The sequence below is a fragment of the Lagenorhynchus albirostris genome, chromosome 1, assembly GCF_949774975.1.
Source record: "Lagenorhynchus albirostris chromosome 1, mLagAlb1.1, whole genome shotgun sequence".
Taxonomy (NCBI): Eukaryota; Metazoa; Chordata; class Mammalia; order Artiodactyla; family Delphinidae; genus Lagenorhynchus; species Lagenorhynchus albirostris.
In genome coordinates this window covers 77,613,079-77,640,173 of record NC_083095.1, presented here as the reverse complement: position 1 = coordinate 77,640,173, position 27,095 = coordinate 77,613,079, and the positions used below count along the sequence as shown (strand labels likewise).

General features: G+C 42.7%; 1 protein-coding gene across 1 annotated transcript in view; it reads left to right on the top strand.

Annotated features, from left to right (window-relative positions):
* Positions 1–27,095, top strand: part of RYR3 (ryanodine receptor 3) — a 563,044-nt gene that overhangs the window by 190,094 nt on the left and 345,855 nt on the right. Inside the window, 1 exon segment of the mRNA XM_060146948.1 lies at positions 4,964–5,083. Coding sequence (XP_060002931.1) covers positions 4,964–5,083 — 120 coding nt within the window.

Below are 27,095 nucleotides of genomic sequence, written 5' to 3'. Positions count from 1 at the left end.
AGAGGGGTTGGATGTGTCATGAACAAACACAGGAAACATAAAATAAGAGTAGATGGAAAAGGAAGCCTTTTGATGCATTGGGACATATTGCTTTGAGGTGTTGGTAAGTCCGTGGATCAACCTAGGAATAGGTGGAGGTTTGGGACCTTGGGATGCCTTCAGGTTGGAGGTACAGATGGCATAACGACTTCTCAGAATAAAACTGGAAGCCTGAAGAATGGATGGGGTTGCTAAGGGGAAATGACAAAGACCTATCCTTGGGCAATCCCTATATTTAGGGGTAGCTGGAGAAAGGGAACATGGGAAGGATCCATTGGAAAGGTAGGAGAACTTAGGAGAATACAGAGTCGAATGAAGGAATGGAGGGATTTCAAGAAGGAGCATTTCATGGAGGCTGAGCAAGACTTATTTGGGAGGCAGTAGGCAATAGGAATGGAGGAGAGATAAGGTTAGAGGTAAAGGGGAGAACTCAACAGTGGTGGGGAGGGATGCTTTAAAAGCCAGACAGAGGGCTTCCCTGGTGGCACAGTGGTTAAGAATCCGCCTGCCAATGCAGGGGACACGGGTTCGAGCCCTGGTCCGGGAAGACCCCACATGCTGCGGAGCAACTAAGCCCGTGTGCCACAACTACTGAGCCTGCGCTCCAGAGCCCATGAGCCACAACTCCTGAAGCCCAGCGCCTGGAGCCTGTGCTCTGCAACAAAAGAAGCCACCACAATGAGAAGCCCGTGCACCGCAAGGAAGAGTAGCCCCCGCTCACCGCAACTAGAGAAAGCCCGCGCGCAGCAACAAAGACCCAACGCAGCCAAAAATAAATAAATAAAATAAATAATAATTATTAAAAAAAAAAAAAAAAAGCCAGGCAGAGACCTTTTGACTTATTTGGTAGAAATCCAGAAACCTTTATGTGATCTTACAGAGATTATTTCCTGGGGACCTAGGGGATTCATACCCCTCACCCTTAACGACAGAGGCTGGGTCTGAAAGGTCTCACCATTACTGATTATTGTGCCCTCTTACAGATGGAAGGTATTATTATTTGATATTGACTGTGTTGGATCTGCTATTAAGTCCTACAAAAAAGGACAAATTTTATGGTCTGGTTCCAGTGAATAAAGATTCAAACAAGCTGAGAATGCATTACCAACAAAAACCCCCATAAATTTATAGTAGAACAAAACTTCAAAATTGTGTTGTTTTCTCTATCAAAAAATCAATCATTTTCCTTGCTGGGGTGGTGGAAATAATGGAGCTGGCAGTGCCCTCTTGGAACTAGACGTCTTGATGAAGGGGAAAGCAAGAATAGTGGAAGAGAATGAGAACGCAGGCAAGCGAGGAGATTGCATCTATAGAGTGAGATAGTCTAGTTTTGGATTTTAGAACTGGAATCATTCTAGGTTATGACAGGGAATGTTCATTAGAGTGTGTTACTAAAACAGAGCGGCAGTCATTAGGTCTAGGTGTTCTTCTTGAATAGATTGTCCACATGAACCTTGAAGCTACTTGAGATGATGGCTGAAGCAGAGTGGAGAAAGGCTGTGGGCTGGGCTCTCAGCTGTCAGCTCCATCATGACAGTATTAACAGATCTCCTCTTATAAAACCTGGTGTACTCCACGGTAGCCTGGAAGAATTCTGTGCCCTTGGAAGGTAGTCAGTACATGTGTGGTGAAATCACACAAAAATGTTTATCAAAGTTCCTGATTGTCATTAAGAGTCAGATAAATGGTGGGAGAAGTAACTAGTCTGTTGATAGATTGCCAGAGAAGATGTGGAGATTGGCTATCATGTGTCTCAGACTAGAAGAGTGTTGGTACCTGAGTAGAAGAGGAATGATCTGAGTTGGCACTGGATGTGAGGAGAGCGTGAGCTTCTGGGGAGAGGAGATAACAAATGTGGAAGAATTTCCAACCTTCAATTAAAGGGGCTTCCTTGGAAACGGAATTATCTGGAAATTCCCAGGTTTGCTTTAAATCAAAGGGAGAAAGGAAGCGAGATAACAAGAGGGGAGAAAGTATACATCAGTACAGGGATCAATAAACTAGATAGGGCTGGTAACTGGGGGGGACTTGTGTTCTGTGTTTCACTAGGGAGTGAGAGAATTCATGAGATGGGTTAAATTAACTCATCTTATGATTCCAAATGGTGCAGAGATTTCCTGGTCAAGCACTCCAAGGATCCAGATGTCTGTCTATTGAAGGTTTGTGGAGATAATAGCTGCTGTCTGGAGCGAAGGCAGGTACGGGCTGCCACGCCAGATGGTGTCTGTAGCCAGGTCAGCACGGAGCATACGGTTCCAGACAGCGTGTGGAAAAATGCGAAAGTGTTTGGAGAAGGGTGCGTTTGACCCAGAGTCCCACACCACCTGTGTCCCCCACAGTGCTGACTTGGACAGCGCCTGTACAGGGGTGCTCTTTAGGAAGTGGTTGCTGAGCCAGAGCAATTCTTTTTTTTTTTTAATTAATTTATTTATTTACTTTTTGGCTGCGTTTGGTCTTCGTTGCCGTGTGCGGGCTTTCTCTAGTTGCGACGAGCGGGGGCTACTCGTCATTGCAGTGGCTTCTCTCTGTGGTGGAGCACAGGCTCTAGGCACGCGGGCTGCAGTAATTGTGGCTCGCGGACTCAGTCGTTGTGGCTCGCGGGCTTAGTTGCTCTGCGGCATGTGGGATCTTCCCAGACCAGGGCTCGAACCCGTGTCCCCTGCATGGCCAGGTGGATTCTTAACCACTGCGCCACCAGGGAAGTCCCCAGGGCAGTTCTTTTATCTCATCAGTTGATTGGCAGCCGAGGTTGTGAGTTATAGCACAGGTCAATTTCAGAAGACAACGATCCCACGGCAGCTAGTGCAAGGTGGTTTGGGCACTTTGGGGTGGAAAGAGCATGGGAAAGGAGAGCATGGAAAGGGATTCTCTAAGACACATATTGGAAAGAAAACCCTGTCGACTTTCACTAGTTCGTGAAAAGTCTGGTCCGTGGAACCACTCCTGTGATTTCCAGATTTTCCTGTTTTCACTGGGGAGTGGGGCGTAGGTGGGAGATATTTAGATATTTCTCAACAGGGGTCCTCTTGACATTTTGGACAGGTAAATTATATGTTATGAGGACTGCCTCTTGCAGTACAGACCATTGAACGCCCACGGCCACTGTCTTGTAGCACTCTTCCATCAACTCAGAGTACTCCCCCACGGCCTGTGCCCCTTAGGGAGGATGGTATCACCGCTGGTTGCTGTGGGATCTGGGGGAGACTGCCCCCTGGGGAAAAACTTCATCCTTGTCAGAGATTTCCCTGAGCCCACATGTTGAGAATAGTGGTATTCTGGAGTTTTCTTCTGTCTCAGTTCGAACGAAGACTGAATTCCGGCTTCACTAGACGCAGAGGCTTGAATTTATTACTGACTCAATTTAGTGAGGAACAGTGACATTTCAGTGCTAGTGAAAGTGTGGAGCTTTTTTTAATTCCCTCAGTCTGCACCTCTTATGTCTGTGGTTTGTGGCTTCTCGAACTTCCCTGCTGCCCCTAGCCAATCCCTGGGCACCTACAGCCATCTTTCTGGGGGTTGGTTCTATTGACTCTCTTCATGTTCCCACCAAGTAGAGGATTTCATTTTTCCCCATGACCACATAGGCTGTAGACACAGGTGAAGAAAAACCGTGCCCATTTAGTATGCCTTTCCAATACTCCAGGACACACACTAACACCGGGGACATGGGAGTGAGACGGGGAACAGGACAGCCATTGCTAAGGAGAAAGCTCTACCTGGTGCTTCTCTGGTTACTCCTTTTTTTTTTTTTTTTAACATCTTTATTGGGGTATAATTGCTTTACAATGGTGTGTTGGTTTCTGCTTTATAACAAAGTGAATCAGTTATACATATACATATGTTCCCATATCTCTTCCCTCTTGCATCTCCCTCCCTCCCACCCTCCCTATCCCACCCCTCCAGGCTGTCACAAAGCACCGAGCTGATCTCCCTGTGCTATGCGGCTGCTTCCCACTAGCTATCTACCTTACGTTTTGTAGTGTATATATGTCCATTAACTTCACCATGCCTGGAAATCTTTTTGATGTTTGCAACCCAAAGTCAGGCGGTAGCCGAGAGAGAGCATGTGGACTGACAGGTGGGAGGAGTAAGGAGGGAGTGGTTGGTAAGGAGAAGGTTTTCCTCTCCGCCTCAGGCAGGGTTGAGCACGAGGTGAGCATATTAGTGTAAACGGAGGTCAGCCTCATTTCTGGACCATCAACCAGAGGAATGCCATTCAAACAAGGTGTCTGCAGTTGGAGGAGGGCTGCTTTTGAGACTGATGCCTCCTTGGGAATCCAGAGTGGCTCCCCCACTCGGCCTTCAGCATCTCCTTCCAGCCTGGCTCCTCCAGGTTTCTTTCTGTCTTCCTTTCCCATATGTCTGACACCCATCTGCTGCCTCTCTCCACAGCCTCCTCTGTCACCTCCGGCAGGTGCGTTATCACTGCATGCACCCCCTCCCCCCGACAAAACACATCTCTTCTCTCCCTGACATAAAATGGACTTTCCCTCCACAAATCCCGCCTCCTTCAGATCTCTGCTGTTGTCTCTGTCTCCCTCCATCTCACCTCATTGTTTCATTGTTCCTTTGGAGAGATCGCTTAGGTTTACTTTCACCTTCACTCAAGTGTTGAAACCAGCTGCTCGCTTGGATGGTGGGCAGTTTGTACATTTCACAAGTGAGGCTCACGCGGTGTATTTAAGTAGTACCTCTGTTCCATGTACTTGCTCTCTCTGACCCCACCCCAGATTTGAGGAGAGTCCTAACTCAAGGGAGGAGCTCGGTTGTGCCATGTGAAGAACGAAGTCTCCTTTATCTAATATTCAAAGACATGTGCCCCTCAGCGCACCTGGTAAAGGCACAGCGAGGTGCCCTGGGGGCTTGGCTCTGCGTGGGGATGTAGCCCCCTCCCTGCTCACATGGGTCTCTGTTCCCCTGGCAGGAAGATGAAGTGGTCCTCCAGTGCATCGCCAACATTCACAAGGAACAGAGGAAGTTCTGCCTGGCAGCTGAGGGACTTGGGAATCGCCTGTGCTTCTTGGAACCCACTTCAGAAGCCAAGGTGAGGTGGACTGTCTGCCCTGTCTTCCCGTTTGGCACCCCAAAGTCGTCTAGGGGATGGGACTGCTGGGATATGGTGGTGAGGGTGATAAGGATGGTGAGGAAGAAATCTGAAAGGACACATTTATTTTTAAAATGGGAAGCAGATGAGAACACTGTCGTTCAGTGTTCAGCAGGGCATGGAGGATGCCTTGAGGTCATTGTCAGTCTTCATGGAGGAGGTTCTTTTAGTACCTCCAGCGCACCTTCCTTGTTGTTAATTCCTAGAAATCTGAGTGCGTGTTCTGTACTCCCAGCTATCGTTTTATTGCTACAGGGACTCATATCCTTGGACCTGTGTTGCACAGCAAGCTCATCACTTTCAGCTGTGACTGTGCTGAGATTGTTGTAACTGCCTGCTGTGCCCTGGGGGCAGAGAGGAATGTTTGCTCTGGTTCCCACCTGCGGGGTGGCATGTAACATCATCTCTCCTCAGCCAAACTTTGCTTCCTGCATTTTCAGTTGCTTTCTGCTTTTCCTGAACTGTATGTCAGGTGGATCTGTGTGCCCAGTGTTCTCACAGTACTTTGTAGTCCTGGAAAGACCTTTATATCAGTCAGGGTTTTCCAGAGAAACAGAACCAATAGGATCTCTCCCTTTTTCTAGATAGGTGGGTGGATGGATGGGTGGATGGATGGCTGGATGGATGGGTGGATGGATGGATGGGTGGATGGATGGATGGATGGGTGGGTGGATGGATGGGTGGATAGATGGATATGGATTTATTTTAAGGAACTGGATCATGCAATTAGGGAGGCTGGCAAGTCTGAAATCAGTAGGTTCGGATCAACTGGAAACTCAGGAATTAATGCTGTCTTAAGGCAGATTTTTTTTCTCCTCCAAGAAACCTCAGTTTTTATTCTTAAGGCTTTCAACTGATTGGGGGAGGCCCACCCACATTATCAAGGGTAATCCCCTTTAAAGTCGACTAATTGCAGATGTTAATTACATCTACAAAATGCCTTCACATCAAAACCTAGATCGGTGTTTGATTAAATAACCGAGTACTGTAGTCTAGCCAAGTTGGCGCACAATTAACCATCACCCCTCCACGCTCAGTTGTTCTTACAGAATCTTTTTAAATTTTAAATCAGAAGATGGTTACATTTTCCAGTGAGCCCACCTGATTGATATGTCATTTCTCCATGTGAACATACACAACAGAGGCACACATGCAGAGTCTGGGCTAATCGTAGCGCAGCAGATGTGCACCGTGATGGCTGTGTCTCCCAGAAGCCCTCTCTTCTCCCTCTCCCTGCTCCCTCCCGTGTAGGTCACTGATCCACAAGCAGAGACATATGTATGTCAGTGGCATGTAGGACAGGGTCACGTTCAAATGAATGCCAGAGCAAAGAGACAAGGAAGATTTTTATCTTTTTAAAGGTCTTAGGCTTGATTTCCCTGAAGCCTTTTCTCATTTACTTTTGTTCTTAGCTAGGTTTTTTTCTTTTCATTCCCAGCAGTCCGGGATAATAGGAAGCTCATTAGATTATAAGTCAAGAAGTTAATTCTCAGCCATTAGCTCATCATGTGACCATGAGCAAGTCGCTCAGTCTTGTTTTCAGCTTTCTCACCGGCCGGATAAGATGCAGCCTGGTGCAGTAGAAAGAGCATTGGCCTGAATTAGAAACCCATGGTACCATTTTCTAGTCATCCACTGAGTGGGTCATAGGACGTTGGTTTAGGGCACAGCTCTGGAACCGGACTGGCAAGAGTTGGAATCCTGTCTCCACCACTCACCAACTAAGCCAGGGCCTTGAGCAGGGTATCTCACCTTTCTGAACTTAGTTTTCCCCTCTGCCTAGTGGGAATTTAATAGGACCTACCTAATAAGGTCGTTATTAGGATTAAATGAATGAATACATGTGAACCACCTAGCACATTGTAAACTCTGTTTAACCACTGGCTATTGCGATTTACTCTTACCTAGACCAGATTACCTAAAACAAATTAAAGAGAACTGTATATCATAATCTAAGAATTCTTTGTATCTCACAGGTGTAAAAATAATAAACTACAGCACTCATAAATACATTAGGGTTAAGACGAATCCTTCCTAACCCCTGCTTGACTAAGTGATTGTCCTTATTTTAATTTTTCATTTTAAATGTAAAACAAGATAACACGACTGAAGAATTTTTAAACAAAATAGAATGGGTCATCTATAACTATATTCCCTTGTCACAACTGTTTTCATTTTTGTTTTGCACTCTGGCCTTTGTCCACGTGTACCCATATATTTTCAAAGTCGTACTCATAGTAGATATTCAGACATTCCGCTTTTTTTCTTTCATGTTTCAGTCAGTTCAGTCAGTTCCATATTGCTATGTAGCCCTCGTGGTTATTTAAAAAAAAAAAAATCATGTATGTGGTTTTGTTGGTTTACTGTTGCTTCCTGGAGTAATGTCCCGGAGAAGAATTAATGATATCAGAAGGATAAACAATATTAAACTACTTTCTTAAAAGGATATACCAGTTGTTACAGTTAGCACACCCACTATCATGTGAGTGTCTCTCTTTTATATACAGTATGAAGAAAATGTACCATGAGGGCTTCTTACAGAAAAACAGGGTAAAGTTCCTGGAAAGGATAGAGTAGGTCTTCAGAAGTTCCCGTCACCACTCCTGAGAGCAGCCTGCTAGATGAGCCCATTTTCTGTGGCTTCAGGCTTTCCTACAACCAGCTCCAACTATTGCACACACCTCTTCTGGCCTGTCCCCTCCCTTTTCAGTAGAAACTTTTCCTAATTCTCTACCATCAGATTTCACAACCAGCTGTGCCATTCTTAGGCTTTTGGAAACTAATATAAGCCATGCAATGAAGTGAGAAGGCGTGTGTATTCCCAAAAGGCACTGGGCATGAGACACAGATCTCAAATGTCACTCTTATCAGCTGGCTAGAGCCAAATGGTGACCTTGGGCATTCCCAGTCAAGGGTATTTCAAGCTAGTTGAGGCTCAGAGAGAGAAAACTGAGATGAACTCTAGGGAGAAGAAAGCCCTCAGAGAAAGAACAGTTGAGATAAGGTACTGAAAAGAGATTCTCAGTATATGAGCCCTGAGAAAAAGAGGTCATATTGAAGCAAGGAGTGAGAGGGCAGAAGAATAAGAAGCAAAAGTATAAGAATGTGAACACTTGCTATAGACCTGGAGACTGTTGAGCACTTGGGAGAGTTCTTGTGACTTTGATTCCTGTTTGTCATGGCCCACCCTTCTCTGAAGGCCCCTTAAACTGCAGATGTTAGTTCATGAAAGCACCCTTATTCAGCTTTCCATTCTAATGAGCACAGCTTGGGGAGTTAAAAGGTATTTTGTTTTGTAGGGAAGACTCAGGGTTAAAACCAGAGACCAGGAAACATCGAGGGGAAGTGTTGCTTCTCTATTTTATCAATAGCAGCAAATGTTTGTTGACTGTCATTTTTAAGTGGAAAATGTGTTCCCAGGAATCAGGAATTTACTACTTTTCCTCTGGTTCTTATTATATCTCATCTATGATGTATCTGCAGTGTCCACAAGCGGGTTGTCTTTGGTTCAACTTCACATCCAGACTCATAAGATGCTGATAGACCCCAGTCTGCTCAGTAGGACAGGGACCACAGCTTGCCTGCTGGGAAGTGTCAGGCACTCCTGCGGGAATCCTTGCAGCCATCCAGGGGCTGCCTTCTGAATCCCCAACCCGAATGACAGCTCAAGTTCAAAGAGACAAGGTCCGCATCAGGCAGGTGTGGAGTCACCATGGCTTAAAAGCCTCATGGACCCCAGGAGCCAGTGTATCTTGTAACAACTCCATAGACATAGCTTTTGAGATGCCCATGAAGGACCACCACCACTACAAGTGTCATCATACTTGGGGAAATCACAAATATAGGACTTTCCATGAGGTACTGGTGGTCTTTCCAGTCCAGAGACAGGCTACCAATCAGGGATCATTTTCACCCTAAGTAATGTTCCCTAGTAACATAATTAACATATCAGTTTTATCAAGTTGTCCCAAGAACAAAACTGGACAATTAACTGAAGGTCAGATTCTCATGCCGAAAGAGAAAATTTCATAAGCCTTATCCCATAGGAGTCTTCACTGATGACCATTACTTAACTACTGCAGCCCAACACCTTTCCAAATCCTGACTTCCACCTTCCTTAACTGTATTGTAGATCATCAAAAAGGAGGAAAAATATGGGAACTTTTTGTTTAAAATCAGTTGCAACAGACTGAGGTTTGTTTGTTTCACTGATTTTAATGATAATGAAACTGCGATTGATGAAGTGAAACAACTTACCCTAGTACCCTTCAAAAGCCAGTGTCACATCTAAAGCCTTTGGGCTCTAGTGTCTCAGAAAAAAGTTCTACCTCTGTCAGGGAACATTGTGTCTTACTGATCATGGTTTATTCAAAGTGAAAAATCCAGTTTCATATCTAATTTTCAAACTGAACATTTTCAGGGTAAATTTTATTCCTTTTGTTTTCACCTCGTCTTTTGAAAACTGAAAAATAGTCTGCTGTGGTTTCTGAAAACTTGTATAGGTTCTCAAGACCCAGAATTAAACATTTGCGATTGTGCAAACATCATTATGTCAATGACATGAATTAGGATAGAATTCTTGGCTAAAAAACCCTTATTTTCTGTTGCTTTTATTATCTTCAGCTCAGAAAGATTTACTGTTTACTCCTAAAAAACTAGGCCTATGCAAATTTACAGACAGAGGCTCAGCCTGCCATTGTATACCCTTTTCTGAACTTCTGATTGTTACTTTAGTGTGTAGTGTTCTCTATGGACTTGAGATCTTATGAAAGGCCAAACTATTATAAAACTTATTTCAAAAAATTCCCTTGTCTTACAATATAAAGAGACTTACACATTAATATAAAGAGACTTAACACATCTTTTTGGTTTTTTAACAGTTATCAAGCATCATATGCCGCGGTGCTTACATACTTTCTTTCATTTAATCTTTACAACCCTATGGAGCAAATATTATTCTCATTTACAGAAAAAGAAAGATAGAACAATTGAGACAAAGTTAGATGACTTCCTGAAGATGATTCATTACAAACTCGAATCACTGTCTAATTTCTATAATGCTCATCAATAAAGAGTATTATGACTCTAACTTATTTAATTATAAAGAAGCCATATTTCTTCAAGTGGTTAGATTTTAAGAATACCTGGGCAGATCTCCACACGCCTCCCACAACCTTCCTTCATGTGTCCTCTGAATGCCTGACATTCCAAAGTTAGAAATATGTATTTTGCCTAAATCAAACAGAATCTATTAAAATGCAGATGCTCTCAACACATGAAGCAATATTAAAATTTTTATAGCTAATTTTTTACAATATAAAGATTATCATATTTTTTCCTAGAAAGTAAGTTTATAAAGAGGTGATAAGGCAGATTACTAAGTGCCTCAGTATTGAGATATAAGGCACAGAAACATTGTAAATGGGGTAGTGGAGGGGTGATCAAAACATCCATTGCATTGCAGTAGGATGGTTTACTTGTCTTTTCTCCTGCCCTCCACCATTCTGTGATCACTAAAGTCAAAGACTATATAGGCATACCTTAGAGATATTGCAGGTTTGGGTCCAGACCACTTCAATAAAGCAAATATCGCAATAAAGTGAGTCACACGAATTTTTTTGGTTTCCCAGTGAGTTTAAAAGTTATGTTTACACTATAATGTAGTGTATTAAGGGTGTAACAGCGTTATGTCCAAAAGTAACAATGTACATAACTTAATTTAAAAATATTGCTAAAAAAAATGCTAACCGTTATCTAAGCCTTCAGCCAGTCGTAGTAGTAATTCAAAGATCACTGATCACAGCTCACCATTACAAGTATAATAATGAAAAAGTTTGAAATATTGTGAGAATTACCAAAATGTGACACAGAGATGCAAAGTGAGCAAATGTTGTTGGGAAAATGGTGCCGATAGATTTGCTCAACATAGGGTGGCCACTGACCTTCAATTTGAAAATAAAGCAATATTTGCAAATCACAATAAAGTGAAACATAAAAAAAAAAAAACTATGCTTATATAGTATAGCAGTTAAGAAACACAGCCGTGGAGCTAGAATTTCTGGGCTGGTAATTTTGGCTTCACTGCCTAATAGCTTTATGACCATGGTTCAAATGACTTCTCTCTCTTTGCCCCAGTTTCTTCATCTTTAAAAATGTTCCCATCTCATAGGATTATCATGAAGATTTAATAACAATGGTTTATAATTGTAAAGTACTTACATAGGGCCTGACACATCCAAAGTGCTATTTAAGCAATAGCATTTATTATCCCCAGAAGAGGGTCAGACACACATTAGGTCCTCAGGAACTGTTGCTTTATTCAGTTAAGTTACCCATGTACTGAATTAATTAATTAAAAGGCCTGGATTTGAGGATCAGCAGGACATTTGTGACCTTAAAAGTGACATATAAAGGAGAGTCAGAGAGAGTAAGTTAGATAAAAAGGATTAAGCAATAAGCGAATGGTTTTAAAAAGTAAGATGAATTAGTGGGATGTAGATTTTTATGTTACTGACTTCTAATTTAATTTTAATATGGCCAAAGAACATACTCTGTATGATTTCAATCCTTTGCAATTTCTTGGGACTTGTTTTTCAGCCCAGCATATGGTATATCTTGAAGAATGTTCCATATGTACTTAAAAAAGCTGCATTCTGTAGTTGTTGAATGTAGTGTTTCATGAATGTCAAGATGAATATTCTTACTAAATTGTATCTACTTATTCTGTCAATTACTGAGAGATGTTAAAAACTGAAGATTTGCCTGTGTCTTTCGTTAGTTCTGTCAGTTTTGTCATATGTATTTTAAAACTCTGTTTTAGGTGTGCACATTTAGAATTTTTGTTTGTTTTCTGATGAATCGGTCCTTTTCTCATTATCAAATGTAACTGTTTATCCTTGGTCTTACAATATACATTGACTGATACTAATCTAGCCGTAAGCTTTCTAATGCTTACTGTTTGTGTGGTATATCTTTTTCCATCTTTTTGTTTTCAACTTGTTTTTATCTTTATTTTTAAAATATGTCCCTTATAAACAGCATAGAGTTAAGTGTTGATTCCCCCCCATTCTATAATCTCTACTGTTTTATTGGAGTGTTTGGTCCATTTACATTTATTGTAATAGTTGATACTATTGGGTTTTAGTCTACTATCTTGCTATTTGTTCTGTGTGTGTATATATACCCTAGTTTTTGTCCCAGTTTCTCCTTTTCTGCCTGCTTTAGAATAAATCAAATATTTTTTAAAATGTCCCATTTTATCTCTTCTATTGGCTTTATAGCTCTACTTCTTGGTATTGTTTTTCACTAGTTCCTTTGGGGATTACAATATGAATCCTTAACTTATCACAATCTTCTGTGAGTTACTATTACATTACTATCCTTATCCTTTGTGCACTATTGACATGTGTTTTATTTCTACAAGTTATATAGTGTGCAATACTTTATTATTTTTGTTGCAAAGAGTCGATTGTCTTTTAAAGAAATTAAGAAAAGAAAAAAGATGGTTTTTATAAAAAATAATATCCAGGTATGTAACATTTTTAGTGCTCTTCAGGTTTTCCTTTAGATCCAGATTTCCATCTGGTACATTTTCCTCCAGCCTGAAGAATATCCTTTAGCGTTTTTCATAGTGAAGATCTGCCAGAGACAAACTCACCCAGCTTTTTTTGTTCACTGAGAATATCTTTATTTTGTCTCTGTTTTTTGAAGGATATTTTCTCTGGTTATAAAATCCTGGTTTGACTTTTTTCTTTCAGCACTTTAAAGATGGTGTTGTGTTGTCTTTGGACTGCATTTATTTTTTTTTTAATGAAAAATGAGGTATCATTTTATCATTTCTCTATATGAAATAAGTCTTTTGCTTTGGAAGGTTTTAAGAATTTTTTCTTTAGCTTTGATTTTCAGCGGTTTGAATGCTGTATTTGAGGGTGGTTTTCCTTCTATTTATCCTGCCTAGATGTTGCTGAGCTTTATGGATCTCTTGGTTGGGTTTGTCTTTTTTTATCAAGTTTGGAAATTTGACAGCTGTTACCTTTTTTCTTCGTTGCTTCGCATGGGCTTTCTTTAGTTGCAGTGAGCAGGGGCTACTCTTCCTTGCTTCTCATTGTGGTGGCTTCTCTTGTTGTGGAGCGTGGGCTCTAGGCACATGGGCCAGTAGTTGTGGCTCGTGGGTTCTGGAGTGCAGGCTCAGTAGTTGTGGCGCATGGGCTTAGTTGCTCCGCAGCATGTGGGATCTTCCTGGACCAGGGCTCAAACCCGTGTCCCCTGCGTTGGCAGGCAGATTCATAACCACTGCACCACCAGGGAAGTCCCCGTTACTTATCTTTCTTTTTTTCTTTTTATTTAATATCTTTATTGGAGTATAATTGCTTTACAATGTTGTGTTAGTGTTTACTGTATAACAAAGTGAATCAGCTATATGTATACATATATCCCCATATCCCCTCCCTCTTGCGTCTCCCTCCCACCATCCCTATCCCACCCCTCTAGGTGGTCACAAAGTACCGAGCTGATCTCCCTGTGCTATGCGGCTGCTTCCCACTAGCTATCTGTTTTACATTTGGTAGAGTATATATGTCAATGCTACTCTCTCACTTCGTCCCAGTACACTTCCCTCTCCCCATGTCCTCAAGTCCATTCTCTACATCTGCATCTTCTTTATTCCTGTCCTGCCCCTAGGTTCATCAAAACGTTCTTTATTTCTTTTTTTTAGATTCCATATATATGTCTTAGCATACAGTATTTGTTTTTCTCTTTCTGACTTACTTCACTCTGTATGACAGACTCTAGGTCCATCCACCTCACTACAGATAACTCAATTTCATTTCTTTTATGGCTGAGTAATATTCCATTGTATATATGTGCCACATCTTCTTTATCCATTTATCTGTCGATGGACACTTAGATTGTTTCCATCTCCTGGCTATTGTAAATAGAGCTGCAATGAACATTGCTGTACCTGACTCTTTTTGAATTATGGTTTTCTCAGGGTATATGCCCAGTAGTGGGATTGCTGGGTCGTATGGTAGTTCTTTTTTTAGTTTTTTAAGGAACCTCCATATGTTCTCCATGGTGGCTGTATCAATTTACATTCCCATCCACAGTGCAAGAGGGTTAACTTTCCTCCACACCCTCGCCAACCTTTACTGTTTGTAGATTTTTTGATAACGGACATTCTGACTGGTGTGAGGTGATACCTCATTGTAGTTTTGATTTGCATTTCTCTAATGATTAGTGATGTTAAGTATCCTTTCATGTCTTTTTTGGCCATATGTATATCTTCTCTGGAGAAATGTCTCTTTAGGTCTTCTGCCCATTTTTGGATTGGGTTGTTTGTTTTTTTGATATTGAGCTGCATGAGCTGGTTGTATATTTTGGAGATTAATCCTTTGTCAGTTGCTTCATTTGCAAATATTTTCTCCCATTCTGAGGGTTGTCTTTTCGTCTTGTTTATGGTTTCCTTTGCTGTGCAAAAGCTTTGAAGTTTCATTAGGTCCCGTTTGTTTATTTTTGTTTTTATTTCCATTTCTCTAGGAGGTGGGTCAAAAAGGGTCTTGCTGTGCTTTATGTCAAAGAGTGTTCTGCCTCAGAAACAAGTTAGTCTCAGACAGCAAACCTTCAGTCTGCAGTTGATCCCAATGTCCACCGGCTCAATTTTGGGACAATTCGTTGTCTATTCAGGTATTCCACAGATGCAGGGTAAATCAAGTTGATTGTGGGGATTTCATCCACTGCTCCTGAGGCTGCACGGAGAAATTTCCCTTTCTCTTCTTTTTTTGCACAGCTCCGGGGGTTCACCTTTGGTTTTGGTCCCATATCTGCATGTAGGTTGCCCTCAGGCATCTGTTCCCTGCCCAGACAGGAGGGGGTTAAAGCAGCAGCTGATTAGGGGGCTCTGCCTCATTCAGGCTCGGTGGAGGGAGGGGCACGGTAGTCATAACTGGAATGTGAGGCGAGCCTGCGGCGGCAGTAGAAGCCAGCATGAGGTTGCAACAGCCTGAGGCGCGCCGTGTGTTCTCCCTGGGAAGTTGTCCCTGCATCATGCGACCCTGGCAGTGGCGGGCTGCACAGGCTCCCAGGTGCGAAGGTGTGGATAGTGACCTGTGCTTGCACACAGGATTCCTGGTGGCTACAGCAACAGCCTTAGCATTTCTTGCCCGTCTCTGGTGTCCTCGCTGATAGCCACAGCTCTCACCTGTCTCTGGAGCTCGTTTAGTCAGTGCTCTGCCTTCTGTGTGCAGACAGGGAAGGAATCCCCTCTCCTCGCTCACCCTGAAACAATGGTCTCTTGCCTCTTAGGCAGGTCCAGACTTTTTCCCGGACTCCCTCCCGGCTAGCTGTGGCGCACTAGCCCCTTCAGGCTGTGTTCACGCAGCCAACGCCAGTCCTCTCCCTGGGATCTGACCTCTGAAGTCCAAGCCTCAGCTCCCAGCCCCCACCCGCCCTTGCCGGTGAGCAGACAAGCCTCTCAGGCTGGTGAGTGCTGGTCGGCACCAATCCTCTGTGCAGGAATCTCTCCGCTTTGCTCTCTGCACCCATATTGCTGCGCTCTCCTCCATGGCTCCGAACTTCTGCCCCGCCCAACCCCTGTCTCCACCAGTGAAGGGGCTTCCTAGTGTGTGGAAACTTTTCCTCCTTCACAGCTCCCTCCCAGAGGTGCAGGTCCTGTCCCTATTATTTTGTCTCTGTTTTTTCCTTTTTCTTTTGCCCAACCCAGGTACGTGGGGATTTTCTTGCCTTTTGGGAAGTCTGAGGTCTTCTGCCTGCGTTCAGTAGGTGTTCTGTAGGAGTTGTTCCACATGTAGTTGTATTTTTGATGTATTGGTGGGTATAAGGTGATCTCCATGTCTTAATCCTCCACCATCTTGAAGGTCCCCTGTTACTTCTTAAAATATTTATTTTGCCACACTTATTCTCTCCTGCTGGGACTCCAATTACGTATACATTAAACCATTTTATGTTATTCCACAGGCCACTAAAACTCGGTTCATTTTTTTCAACTATATTTCTCTCTGTGCTTCAGTTTGAATAATTCCTATTGACTTATTTTTGTTTCTTTAATTTAAAAGTGCCATTAACTCTCTCCACTGAATTTATTTCAGATATTGTATTTTTTAAATTACAAAATTTTCAGTAGTTTATTTCTAAGGTTTACATCTCCCATTGTTCTTATTTTTTTCTGATAAATTCATTAACATTTATAATAGTTATTTTAAATCCTGCCTACTAATGCCAGCATATGGGTTGTCTGTGGATCTGCTTCTTATGACTGGTTTTTCCTTTGATTATGAGCCACATTTTCCTATTTCTTTGCATGTCTAGTCATTTTTATTTTATACTGAAGATTGTAGCCGATGTTTTGTAGTTATTTTGTTTTCACTTTTCTTTCCCTAGAGAGTACTGTATTTTGTTGTAGCAGGCAATTAAACTACTGGTGGAGCTCCTTGATCTTCTGGAGCCTTGGTCTCTTTTAGTTTTGCATTTAGTTTGAGGATATAGTCGTTAGTCTTGGGATGTAGCCCATCTGGGTTTTAAGGAAAATCCTGAAGTGTTTCCTAACCCCATCTAGACAGTTAGGCTTGAACACCAAATTCTGACACTCCAAAACCAGGTAGCTACTGAAACCTTCCTTCCTTTTAAGCATTCCAGCTGTTCCTTTCCATTTGATACTTGGAGTGCTGCCCTGTACAGTTGATGAGTGGGCCAGAATTTGAGGGGCATTTTTATTGCCGATTTGGGGTTTTCATATACAGTGGTTCCCTCCTTTTCCCACATTCTCCTCTTCAATTTCCTGACATTCCAACAACCCCAAACTCAGCCCTCTGACTCCACAGCAGCTTTTTTTCTTGCCATCAATCCCCTATAAAATCCATAAACAAGGGAGTGGCCTCAGGGGAAATTTTAATTAAAGGTGCATATCACCTACTTGGCTTCCCTTCTTTCAAGAGTCGTATTTTTCCCTCCGGCTTTAGATTGCTCTCCAGTACCTTCAAACAGTTATCTTTTTAATGTGTTTCCAAAATTTATAATTGTTATTGTCAGGAAGATTATTCTGCTGTAAGCTTCTCCACTGTTACCTGAACCAGAACCTCTTCAGTGAGTGTTCACTGTTCTGTGAAGCAGCTGAGAGTTAAAAGAAGAGAAAATGGTGTTGAAGCAAAATCTGGGTTATAAAGAAGGAGTTTCCATGATGAGAGAGACAGGCATGTTTTAGGCAGAGAAAAAGGAGGCCGTAGAGAAGGAGAGACTGAAGCCATAAAAGAAAAGGCAGGGAGGGGGGGACTAACATATGGCACTGTTAGTGAGGGAATTAACTGAGAGCAGCTTTGGCATATGCAAAAGAGAAGAGGCGAGGGCACAGGTTTTGAAGCAGCAAAGATGGGAGTTGAACACAAACGGGCTGATTGTCAGGCGAAAACATGAACTTGTGGAAACTGTATAGGTCCTTCATATGTAAAAAGGACACGAATAGACAGGGATTAAATTGACTTCAGGTGTGGTTCATGGGACGTATAGGGTGGTGAAGGGATCAAAGTGGGAGGAGTCAAGTGTAACTAGAGTTAGCTGCCTATGGATGACATGTTGTTTAGTGAAATAGGGCATATGGGAGAAGGAAAGTGTTAGGACAGATAGTACTTATGAACTGGATTTGGGGCATATTGAATTCAAAAGGCCTGGAAAGCATCCAAGAGGAAACTTTGATAGGCATCTGGATGTATGGATCAGAGAGGTTGGAATGGAGATAATATTTAGGAGATATTGGCTTAAGGATAGCAAATCAAGCTTTGAGAGGGGAAAAAATATGGATTAAGAAGGGAAGAGAAGAGGACTTGGAAAATGTAGATATTTAAAGATGAGTAGAGGAAGAGAAACACAGCACAGAGAAGGAGGAGGAGAAACCTAAGAGATCAGAGGGAAAATAGGCATTGACAATGTCATAGAAGCCACAGAAATCACGGGAAGAGTGTCAAGAAGGAGTATGGTCAATAGGGTAGGATGTCACTTGAAGGCAAAGTAATGTGAGTTTGGAATGTGTCCATTAGATGTAGTGACACGGAGGCCAATCGTAGTCTTGGTGAGAGCTCACTCAGTGGGGTGACAAGGGCAGAGCCAGTTTAGCCGAGGTGGAGCGCAAGCAGAAAATAAAGACAAAATAAAGACAGCCAGTGCAGAAATCTCTGAAAGAGAGAGTGACGGCTGGAGAGGGTCAGAGGATGGAAGGATTTTTGTAATAGAAAAGGCTTAAGTGTGCTTAAGTCTTAAGCATGTTCCCATGCTGATGGAAAGGTACAAGTGGAGAAAGAGAAGAAAGAGATGCAGAAGAGGGAAGGGATGCTTTCGTGTGCAAATTGCTGATACAGTGGAAAGGGCTGGTATTAAGAACAGAGATGAGGAACTGGCCTTCAAGCAAGGAAGACCTCCTATTTCCACTGAAGAGGAAGAAGGCAAGGCTGGGAGGAGACCTGTAGGTTTTGTGCAGAAAGTTTTGGTGAGTGAGCCGCCTAGAGGTGTGAGGGCACAGCAGGGAGGGCCAGCTGAGGTTGGTAACCATGACTTTTCAGCGCTACCAATTTTCTGAATTGTGTCATCTTGTGCAGCAGCTCTCCGCAGGCCCAGCGCAGGCATGGAGAAGGCGGATAGTTAAATTCTGCCAGGGTCAAAGCGTTGCCGGGTGAGTGGGGTAAGTGTCAAAACGGCAAGAGAGTTTAGGAGACTGGACCATGGAATCTTGGAATTTAGGCTGAATGAGGAAAGAACTAAAGACAGGAGGAGACTGTGTGAGTGAAAAGGATTAAGGGGTGTAAATAGTGATGAGAGTAATTGAGTAAGGAAGCCCGCTGAAAGGGGACTGCATGGTTAAATAGTGGGGTGCGTCCATCAGAGGTTTCCGAGTAGAGCAGTTTGGCTGAAACTAGGCCCCAGGTGTATGACCATGAAAGAGGGTGGCTGAACTACAGTATAGAAGATCACTGATGAAGAAGCAGCAAAATAACTGCGAAGCTGTAATATGGGATACATTATTCATATAGCCCGTTAGTTTCCTAGGGCTACTGTAACAAATTAGCATAAACTAGGTGGCTTCAGACAACAGAAGTTTATTCTCTTACAGTTCTGGAGGCTGAAATCAAGTCTGAAATCAAGGTGTGAACAGAGCTATGCTCCCTCCGAAGCCTCTGTGGGAGGATCCTCCTTGCCCGTTCTAGTTTCTGGCAGCCCCGGGTGTTCCTTGGTTTGTGGCAGCATACCCCCAATCTCTGCCTCCATCTTTATATGGCCCTTTTCTGTGCGTGTGTCTTCACATGGCGTCTTCCCCTTCTTGTAAGGAAATCAGTCCTATTGGATTAAGTCCCACCCTAATGACGTCATCTTAACTTGATTACATCTGTAAAGCCCCAATTTTCAAATCAGGTCATATTAACAGTTGCTGGGGGTCAAGACTTCAGCATATATTTGGGGGGAGCACACAGTTCAAGAAATAGCAATGTGAGTGTTCTAATCAGCAAGAGTGGGAACGAAAAAGGGCCAGAGAGTTCAGTGAAGATGGGAAGGTCACAGAAATAAACAAATAGCAAAAAGGGAGGCAGCAAAGGGTGATGTCTCCAGGCACAGGATGCTTAAAGGAGAAGGAGTTAACTTGTGGAAGAGCAGTGATCTAGAAACAGTCCCGGGAAGGAGAAGGACACAGACCCAACCTCCTAAGCCCAAGTTATCTGAAGAATGAGAGAATAAGCATGTGGAATGAAGAGGGCGCCAAGGGAAGATTGTTCACACTGGGTCAGGGACTATTGTTTTGTGTAGGCAGGATAAAGGGCTCATTTCCTACTGGTCCATATGTGAATTCATCAAGTCGAAGGGTTGGAGTCTAATCCTAGGGATGCTCAGATTCTGAAAATCGTGGCTCCATGGTCCAGTTCTTCCCGTTCGGCAGCTAAATGGTTTTCTTTCCAGAAGTCTTCTTTCCATTTCTGCATCCACATTGAGCCTCACGCTCTGCTGTTTCTAACGGTTAAGAGACGAGAAGGGAAACAGATATCCAAAGGAATAGCATAGAAGTCGAGAGCAACGCATGTCAAGTTTATTAATGCATTTGTCAGTTGCCAGATCCGAGGACCTAGTTAAAGAGAAGGAAAAAAGTGTCAACCCTGAGATCTCCTCTCGTCTATATTGTCCTTTTTACTATTTGAGTTATTAATACTGTGTTGATAACTTATCTGCTTGAGGCAATACCGTCCCCTCTTTTTCTTTAAAGACAGCCTGTACCTTTAGTGGTGGGAATCTTCACAAAGAATTTATTCAGTGTGTAAAGTGGCACCATTGCTCTGCTGCTCATTTGTCATTTACTTGTTCACAGCAGGCAAATGGCCCCAGGTGAATTATGAGTAGGTGTTATTCATACCCGGGCTCCTCTGCAGCGCTTAGTACTTTGCTCTTCAGACCTAATAGCTGCTATTTTGGTCTTGATTAGCAGTATTTTTTCTTCCTCCCCCAACTCTTGAACTTACTAATTAGACCACAAAGACTTGCCTTTTCTTCCTGTGATTGGGGGAACATCTCTCTTCCAGTTGTTACTTTTACATGGAATTAAAATGATGCATTGCGTTCGTGTTAGAATTTGAGTCAAAAACCCAAGGCATGTTACATCCATCATTTTCATTCCTTGTGGGTGTTTTAAAACCTGGGGATAAAACCTAAGCCATGCTGATGACCTCTTATGTGATCTTTTGAAATGATGTGCATATTCATAATTCACAGATGAAAGTATTGTTTACAGAGAACGGAATAGTGATTCAAGAGATCTGGTTTTGCTCTCCCTCCAACGTGCTTTAAAATGTTACACAAAATAACCTCTAGGATCTGATTTGCCAGCCACTGCATGAGGAGAGTTTTGTAAAGGAAATGTTTAAAATTGTTTTAGAAGTTAAGATTTACAGACAGTTGACAACTTTATTTCTCTACTTTTCAGTAGTTCATTGAGTAGTTTTTAAATAGTGACCTGAACAAACTACATGAACTGAAACATTTTACGAGTCATTTGGAAACAATATCTTGTTTGCTCTTAACTTCCTGTTGTGTAGCAAATAGTTGATTTTAAATAATTCAAAATGCTATGGAGAATTAATTTGTGTTTCTTCATCCAAGTTATTTCAGGGAGTGATTACAAATTGTTTTTAAAACAGTCATTCCAGGATTAGCTGCTTTCTCTGTCAGTATGTTTTCCAATCATTTTTCTTCCATTCCACTTAAACTCAGCTGAGCTTTATGCAAAGCCTTTAGATGAGAACGACTGGTACAGGAAAGCTGTTTGTAAGCCTCTGTCTGACAGTTCTTTTTGAGCTATTGAGTGGTTGACAGGATTTTAAAACCCTTGACCCTAATGATCCGTTTCTCATTAGCGCGCTTTCATCAAAGACTTTTGCCTTAAGCGCTACTTTAGCACTTCGCTATACATCCCAACATATTTCTACTTCAAAATAGAATAGATTATCATCTCTTTGGGGCGGTTCAGGTACAGTGCTGCCTCAGAGCACTGAGGGCGGAATAATTGATTTCCATCCCACCTCCTCCATCCCAAGGGCAGTCACTTGAGACTTGAAATCTGAATCATTACCCTGGTAAGCTGTAGCATCTAGGTTCAAACAATTCTTCTTTTACCTAAAGATGAGGAGAGGTTTTAGAATTTAATGCAAACTCTGAGACTGAGTGAACGCAAGAAGGCTTACTATTGTCATTCAGCAAAACCTCTTAGTAAACAGCTAAAGGGAATTACTTTTTTTGTGAAAAATTACAGCCAAGAAAGATGAGAACTTTTTGATGTTCATGCGGAAGTTTCCAGGACCTCCTCTGATCACCTTTCAGTTTGAAAAATGAGCACTGTGGTTTCGCTCACTCCCTGATTTCCCAGGTAAATTGTGTCATGAATGCTTTATCCTTGAAGATGATGATCCTAGCCAGCACCTGTGAGCTTTGGCACTGAGCTCACCCAGAAAGGCTGAGGTTCTCAAACTGGAATGAGCATATCCTTCAATCCCCAGCCTTGTCTTGCGTAGGGCCAGAAATCTGCTTTTATTTTTTTTCAAACAAACTCCTGTCTGGTTCTTATGCAGGTGGTCCACAGACCTCACTTTCAGAAATTGTGGAAGGTCTGAATTTGCAGTCGTCGGCCTTATACATGTTTCCTTGTTTGACTAAGTAATGACAAAGTAGCTAGATGTCATCACAAAACGAGGCAAAGCTACCACCGACCTTGGCTTCATTAGTATCATGTTCACCCTTACCTACAGCCTGCCATGAAAAGTTTCGAGTTGCCGTAGTAATGAATGAACTTGCTTCTTTGCCAAAATGTCCACGTTTACTAGAAAGCCAGACATGGCGCTCATCTTCATCTTATTCACTAGGACATAAGGACAAATGCCGCTGGAGAGCAACTGACTAATTTGAGACACTTTTAAAAATTAATTAATTAAATTTTGGCTGCGTTGGGTCTTTGTTGCTGCGCACAGGCTTTCTCTAGTTGCGGCGAGCCAGGGCTACTCTTCGTTGCGGCGCGCGGGCTTCTCGTTGCAGTGCCTTCTCTTGTTGTGGAGCACGGGCTCTAGGCACACAGGCTTCAGTAGTTCTGGCGCGTGGGCTCAGTAGTTGTGGCTTGTGGGCTCTAGAGCATGGGCTCAGTAGTTGTGGTGCACGGGCTTAGTTGCTCCACAGCATGTGGGATCTTCCCAGACCAGGGACCGAACCTGTGTCCCCTGTATTGGCAGACAGATTCTTAACCACTGCCCCACCAGGGAAGTCCTAATTTGAGACGTTTATCTTCATAAGGTCTGACAAACTTATCTTGGGTCACCATGAGCAAGGACTCTCCTTTCTGAGGTGTGGCATTGCTCTTTCAGCTTCTGTCAGTGTGTTCATCCTCTCTCATGGCACCAAGTTGACACAACCATTGTGTGTTGGAGGTAACTCCTGATGAGGTTTTCCCTTTCCCCTTCCCTCCTGAGTAATGTGCCCTGCAACACCTATTCTCTGTCCTCATTGTTGATGGGAAACCTCACTAACCTGGCTTAGTTGTCTAGCGCGGATAAGGAAGGGAACTGAAGTGAAGGTTCTGTCGCGTGAACTTGGATGGTTGGGCAGAGGCAGTATTTGACATGGTATTTCCTGGTCACCTTCACCGGATGCTGAGTGACGGGTTGGGTTCAAATAGGAAGAGACTGAGTCTCCTACTGGTTTCCTTGTGTTTATCAAAGCTGGCTCACGACCTGAGTGAAAGGTATCAGTGACTTCAATGGGAGACGGTTTGGAGAGAATGGAACCCAACACGTCTCCACAGTTGAATGAGCATTTTGATGTTTGTTCATCCTTCATACTTGGAATGCTTCCTGGTAAGGGTGGCACTACTGAAGTAGATATAGCCCACTCCACTGAAGCAGCGCTTATTATTAAGTGAACATTTTTAACTCATGCAGCTACTTCTGACTGGCATGCTAAATCCCTCTCTAGTATACATGTTTTAAAATATCTGTGTTGAATATTACATGTCCCCTTGTAAATGGGGGCATGTGATACTAATCCTTGCACATGTAAATATCTAGTGGTAGTAGTTTAGCTCAGACACTATGAGGCAGTTGAAGGGGGTAGGATATAGGAGGACTTCTTCCATATTGGAGAAAAGTATTTATAACTGTTATTGATTTCCACAAAGGCTTTTTAAAACTGAAACTTTTATGAATGTCTATCCATATACTCCTGCCAAAAGAAAAAATTTGAATCCAGAACTTAGTTTATAGTGACATGTTTATTTTTTCCAAAACAAAACTTCCATGGAGGGGACAAAAAGTAAAAACTGCATTTGCACATTGGAATTTGGATTCAATCTGAGAGTGGGAAGGAGGCATTGGAAAAAAAATTCAGACCATTTGGAAGCCAAGCTGTCGTCCTTGCCCTTTGGCACCCCGAGCTTTATCCACTTCAGATCCAGAGCCTCATGGAGCTGTTACTGTAATCAAGCAGGACTCAGTACACAGGAGGTTCTTCCCGATAATAATAGTGGTGAGCATTGCACCTAAGGGGACAGAGCTGCCATTGCGTACACGGTGTCTCTGTTCCATCAGCCTTTAGTTGAGCTTGGCATTGTCTCTTCTCTTGTGGGCTCTTCAGAAGGCTTTCCTCAATCTTCCCCTTCCTGTGTGTGATGAGAGGCCAAGAGACACACATTGTCCCCTCCTGAAGCTGCTGGAGGAAATGGAGAAGCGCCTTGCCATGGAGAAAAGCTTTACCATGGTTTCTAAATTCTCTGACAAACACGTCATTTCTCAAAAGGGAGGAGAGGGCAAGTGGAATTGCCAAGGAATATATACACTGCTGGTCAGTGTTCCTCCCACCAAAACTAAAAGAAACCAAGCTGGAGACTAAAACACAAACATTAGGTTGAGACTAGGCTTTCCTGCCAGTCCGCCCCCCTCAGCTTTTTTCTCATCTCTTGATATTTCTGCCTATCACACCTCATTCCGACTCCACCATCCTGTACCCTGTGCTGTTCCTCCTGCTGAGGCTGGTACCCCTAATTTATTCATGGCACATGGAACACACATGCTGGTTTCATCTCCTTACTGACATGCTGCCTTTCCTCTTTCCTGAGCTCTGCTTTTTTTCCCAATATGTAAGCTCTTTGGAATAACAACTTCAGTTTCTCACAGTAGATCCCATTGAACACTAGGAAATTAGGGTCCCATTCCTTACCACAGAGCGTTTTGTATTGCCTGTGCTACTCATTAAGCTAGAGTTTCATTTATGACCGTATTTTTTTTTAGGGCCGTGCAAAGAGTCATTGTTTCCGCTACCTCCGTCTATAAACAGTGGGTATTGTTTGCTGCTCCTCCGCACAGCTTGTTTTTTCCAGGTGCAAGTGTTCCACATTTCTACCTTTTGGCACCTTTGTTATTCTACATGCCGACCGTGCCAGGCAGGGAGGCAAAACTTGGCTCAATCAAGACCCAAGTCAACCAGCCTGTGAGTGATGCATTTTCCCAGCAGGCAGTTTTACAAGCCAGCTGCCCAGCGTTTTGACTCTGATTCTTTGGCCGCCCCTTCTTCCTTATTTTAAAGAACACAAGCTTCACAGCACTGATTTTTGCCAGGCTCTTGGTGACATTTTTCCTATGTACCAGAAACAACTGATGCTTGCAGAATAGAGGCGTCCAGGGTACCTCAGCATTACTCTTGGTTGGGGCCATAGCAGGCAAGATCATAAAAACAACAATTATGTGGATTTCAAATTATTGGGTTATTCATTTGAAAGAAATTCTTGTATTTTGATGAATTGAACTCGTTTAACGAAAGATCTAGAGTAAGAATCAGTTACTGTCCAGGGACCTGACTTTACTTGTTTGGTCCGGTTACTCTACAGTATCTTTCAAATTGGGGTCAGAGACATCCTGCTTCAGAATCACCTGGGAGATTCTTTTAAAGTACCACCTGGAGAAGGGTGCCAGGAATCTGAAATGTTAGCAGCCTTGCCCGGGAGATGCTTGGGCCAACTGCATTCACACTTCCAAAACAAGCTTATTTGTGTTACCTCTTGTGAGAAATCTCTGAGCATCATCAAAAGGATAGTTGATGTTGCAAGTGTGGCTCTTACTTGAATTAATAAACCTTCTCCCTATGAGAGGCTAGACTGTAATGGATCCGTGGATCAGTGTGAATTAAACAGCCAATATCTGGGCATTTGAGGGATGAGGCAAAGAAACAGTGATTGTGGGTGTTTTTAGTTCTTTATCACTTTGGGCTGGTATTTCTTGGCAGGACTTTTGTCAAAGGATATTGGTCCTGCAATTTGGATTTCCTGCTTCTAGGTGGCAGTGGCTTCTCGCTCACGTAGGAAGTGTTTCAGCAAGTGTTCTGCTCAAGTAAATATTTAACTCCCTGGTAGAAGCTTATTATTTTATTTTTTTTAATATCAACAGCTTTCTGTAACTTGGTAATCTTCCTCTCCCTTATGCATAATCAACTTATTCCATCCCTTTCCTTCTGAATACTCCCTCTTTCTTGGAGTAAAACCTCAGGCCAGCATGGCGTCAGATGCTGCAGTTGTTCTGCTCACGACCATGAGTGCTTTTGCTTCGTAAGTCTCCTTGTGCTGTGGTAGTGATTTTCCACAGCTGTCAGTCCTCCCAGGGATGCTCACTGTTCCCTAGAATGAAGAACCGCCAAGAGACTGGGGGATACTGAGAGCATTGCCTTCCTGTGGTTGATTCCTCGGGCATCAGAAGGCACCTTCTTCACTTCATTCCTTTAAAAGATAATAGAATCTTTCTCCTCTCTGCCCAGAAGGAATGTTTTCCAGCTATAAGTTTAAATTCTGTGTGCCTTACTGTTTACGGATAATGGGTTTTGTTAGCAAAGTTCAGGCAAAAATTGGAACTCAAATGTTTCGAATAGTTTCTGTATATATTTCCAGAAAGACCTTTCTGAAAGATCCTTTTCCATAGCAAAATATATTTTTAAAAAACTTAAGCGAGGTTTTATACATTTTAAACTTGTTTCATGATAGCTTTTAACACAGATAGGCAAAGTCTCTTCCCTCGACATGTTTAAAATCTGGACGTACACATGTTTAAAATCTCCACATGTATGTCCTTGGTGGAAACTTGTCCCATCATGCCCAGAGTTGAATTGCTTTTTAGAAGAGAGAGCTTACGTGGTAAGTTGGTTTCAGATTTCAGAACTGCATGAAGATGGAAATGAGCGTGCTTGCCAGGAATCTCAATTTTAGAAAGCTCTTGAGTCCCGATAGTCCCACAAACTGCAGCCCGTAATCTTTGCAGTAGCCATTCCAGAGTAGAGAACTCTTCCTGAGATAGTCAAGAACCTAATATGAAGTCCTTAAGTTATTAAAGTATGAGAATTGGAAGGAGACTTCCCTGGTGGTCCAGTGGTTAAGACTCCGTGCTTCCACTGC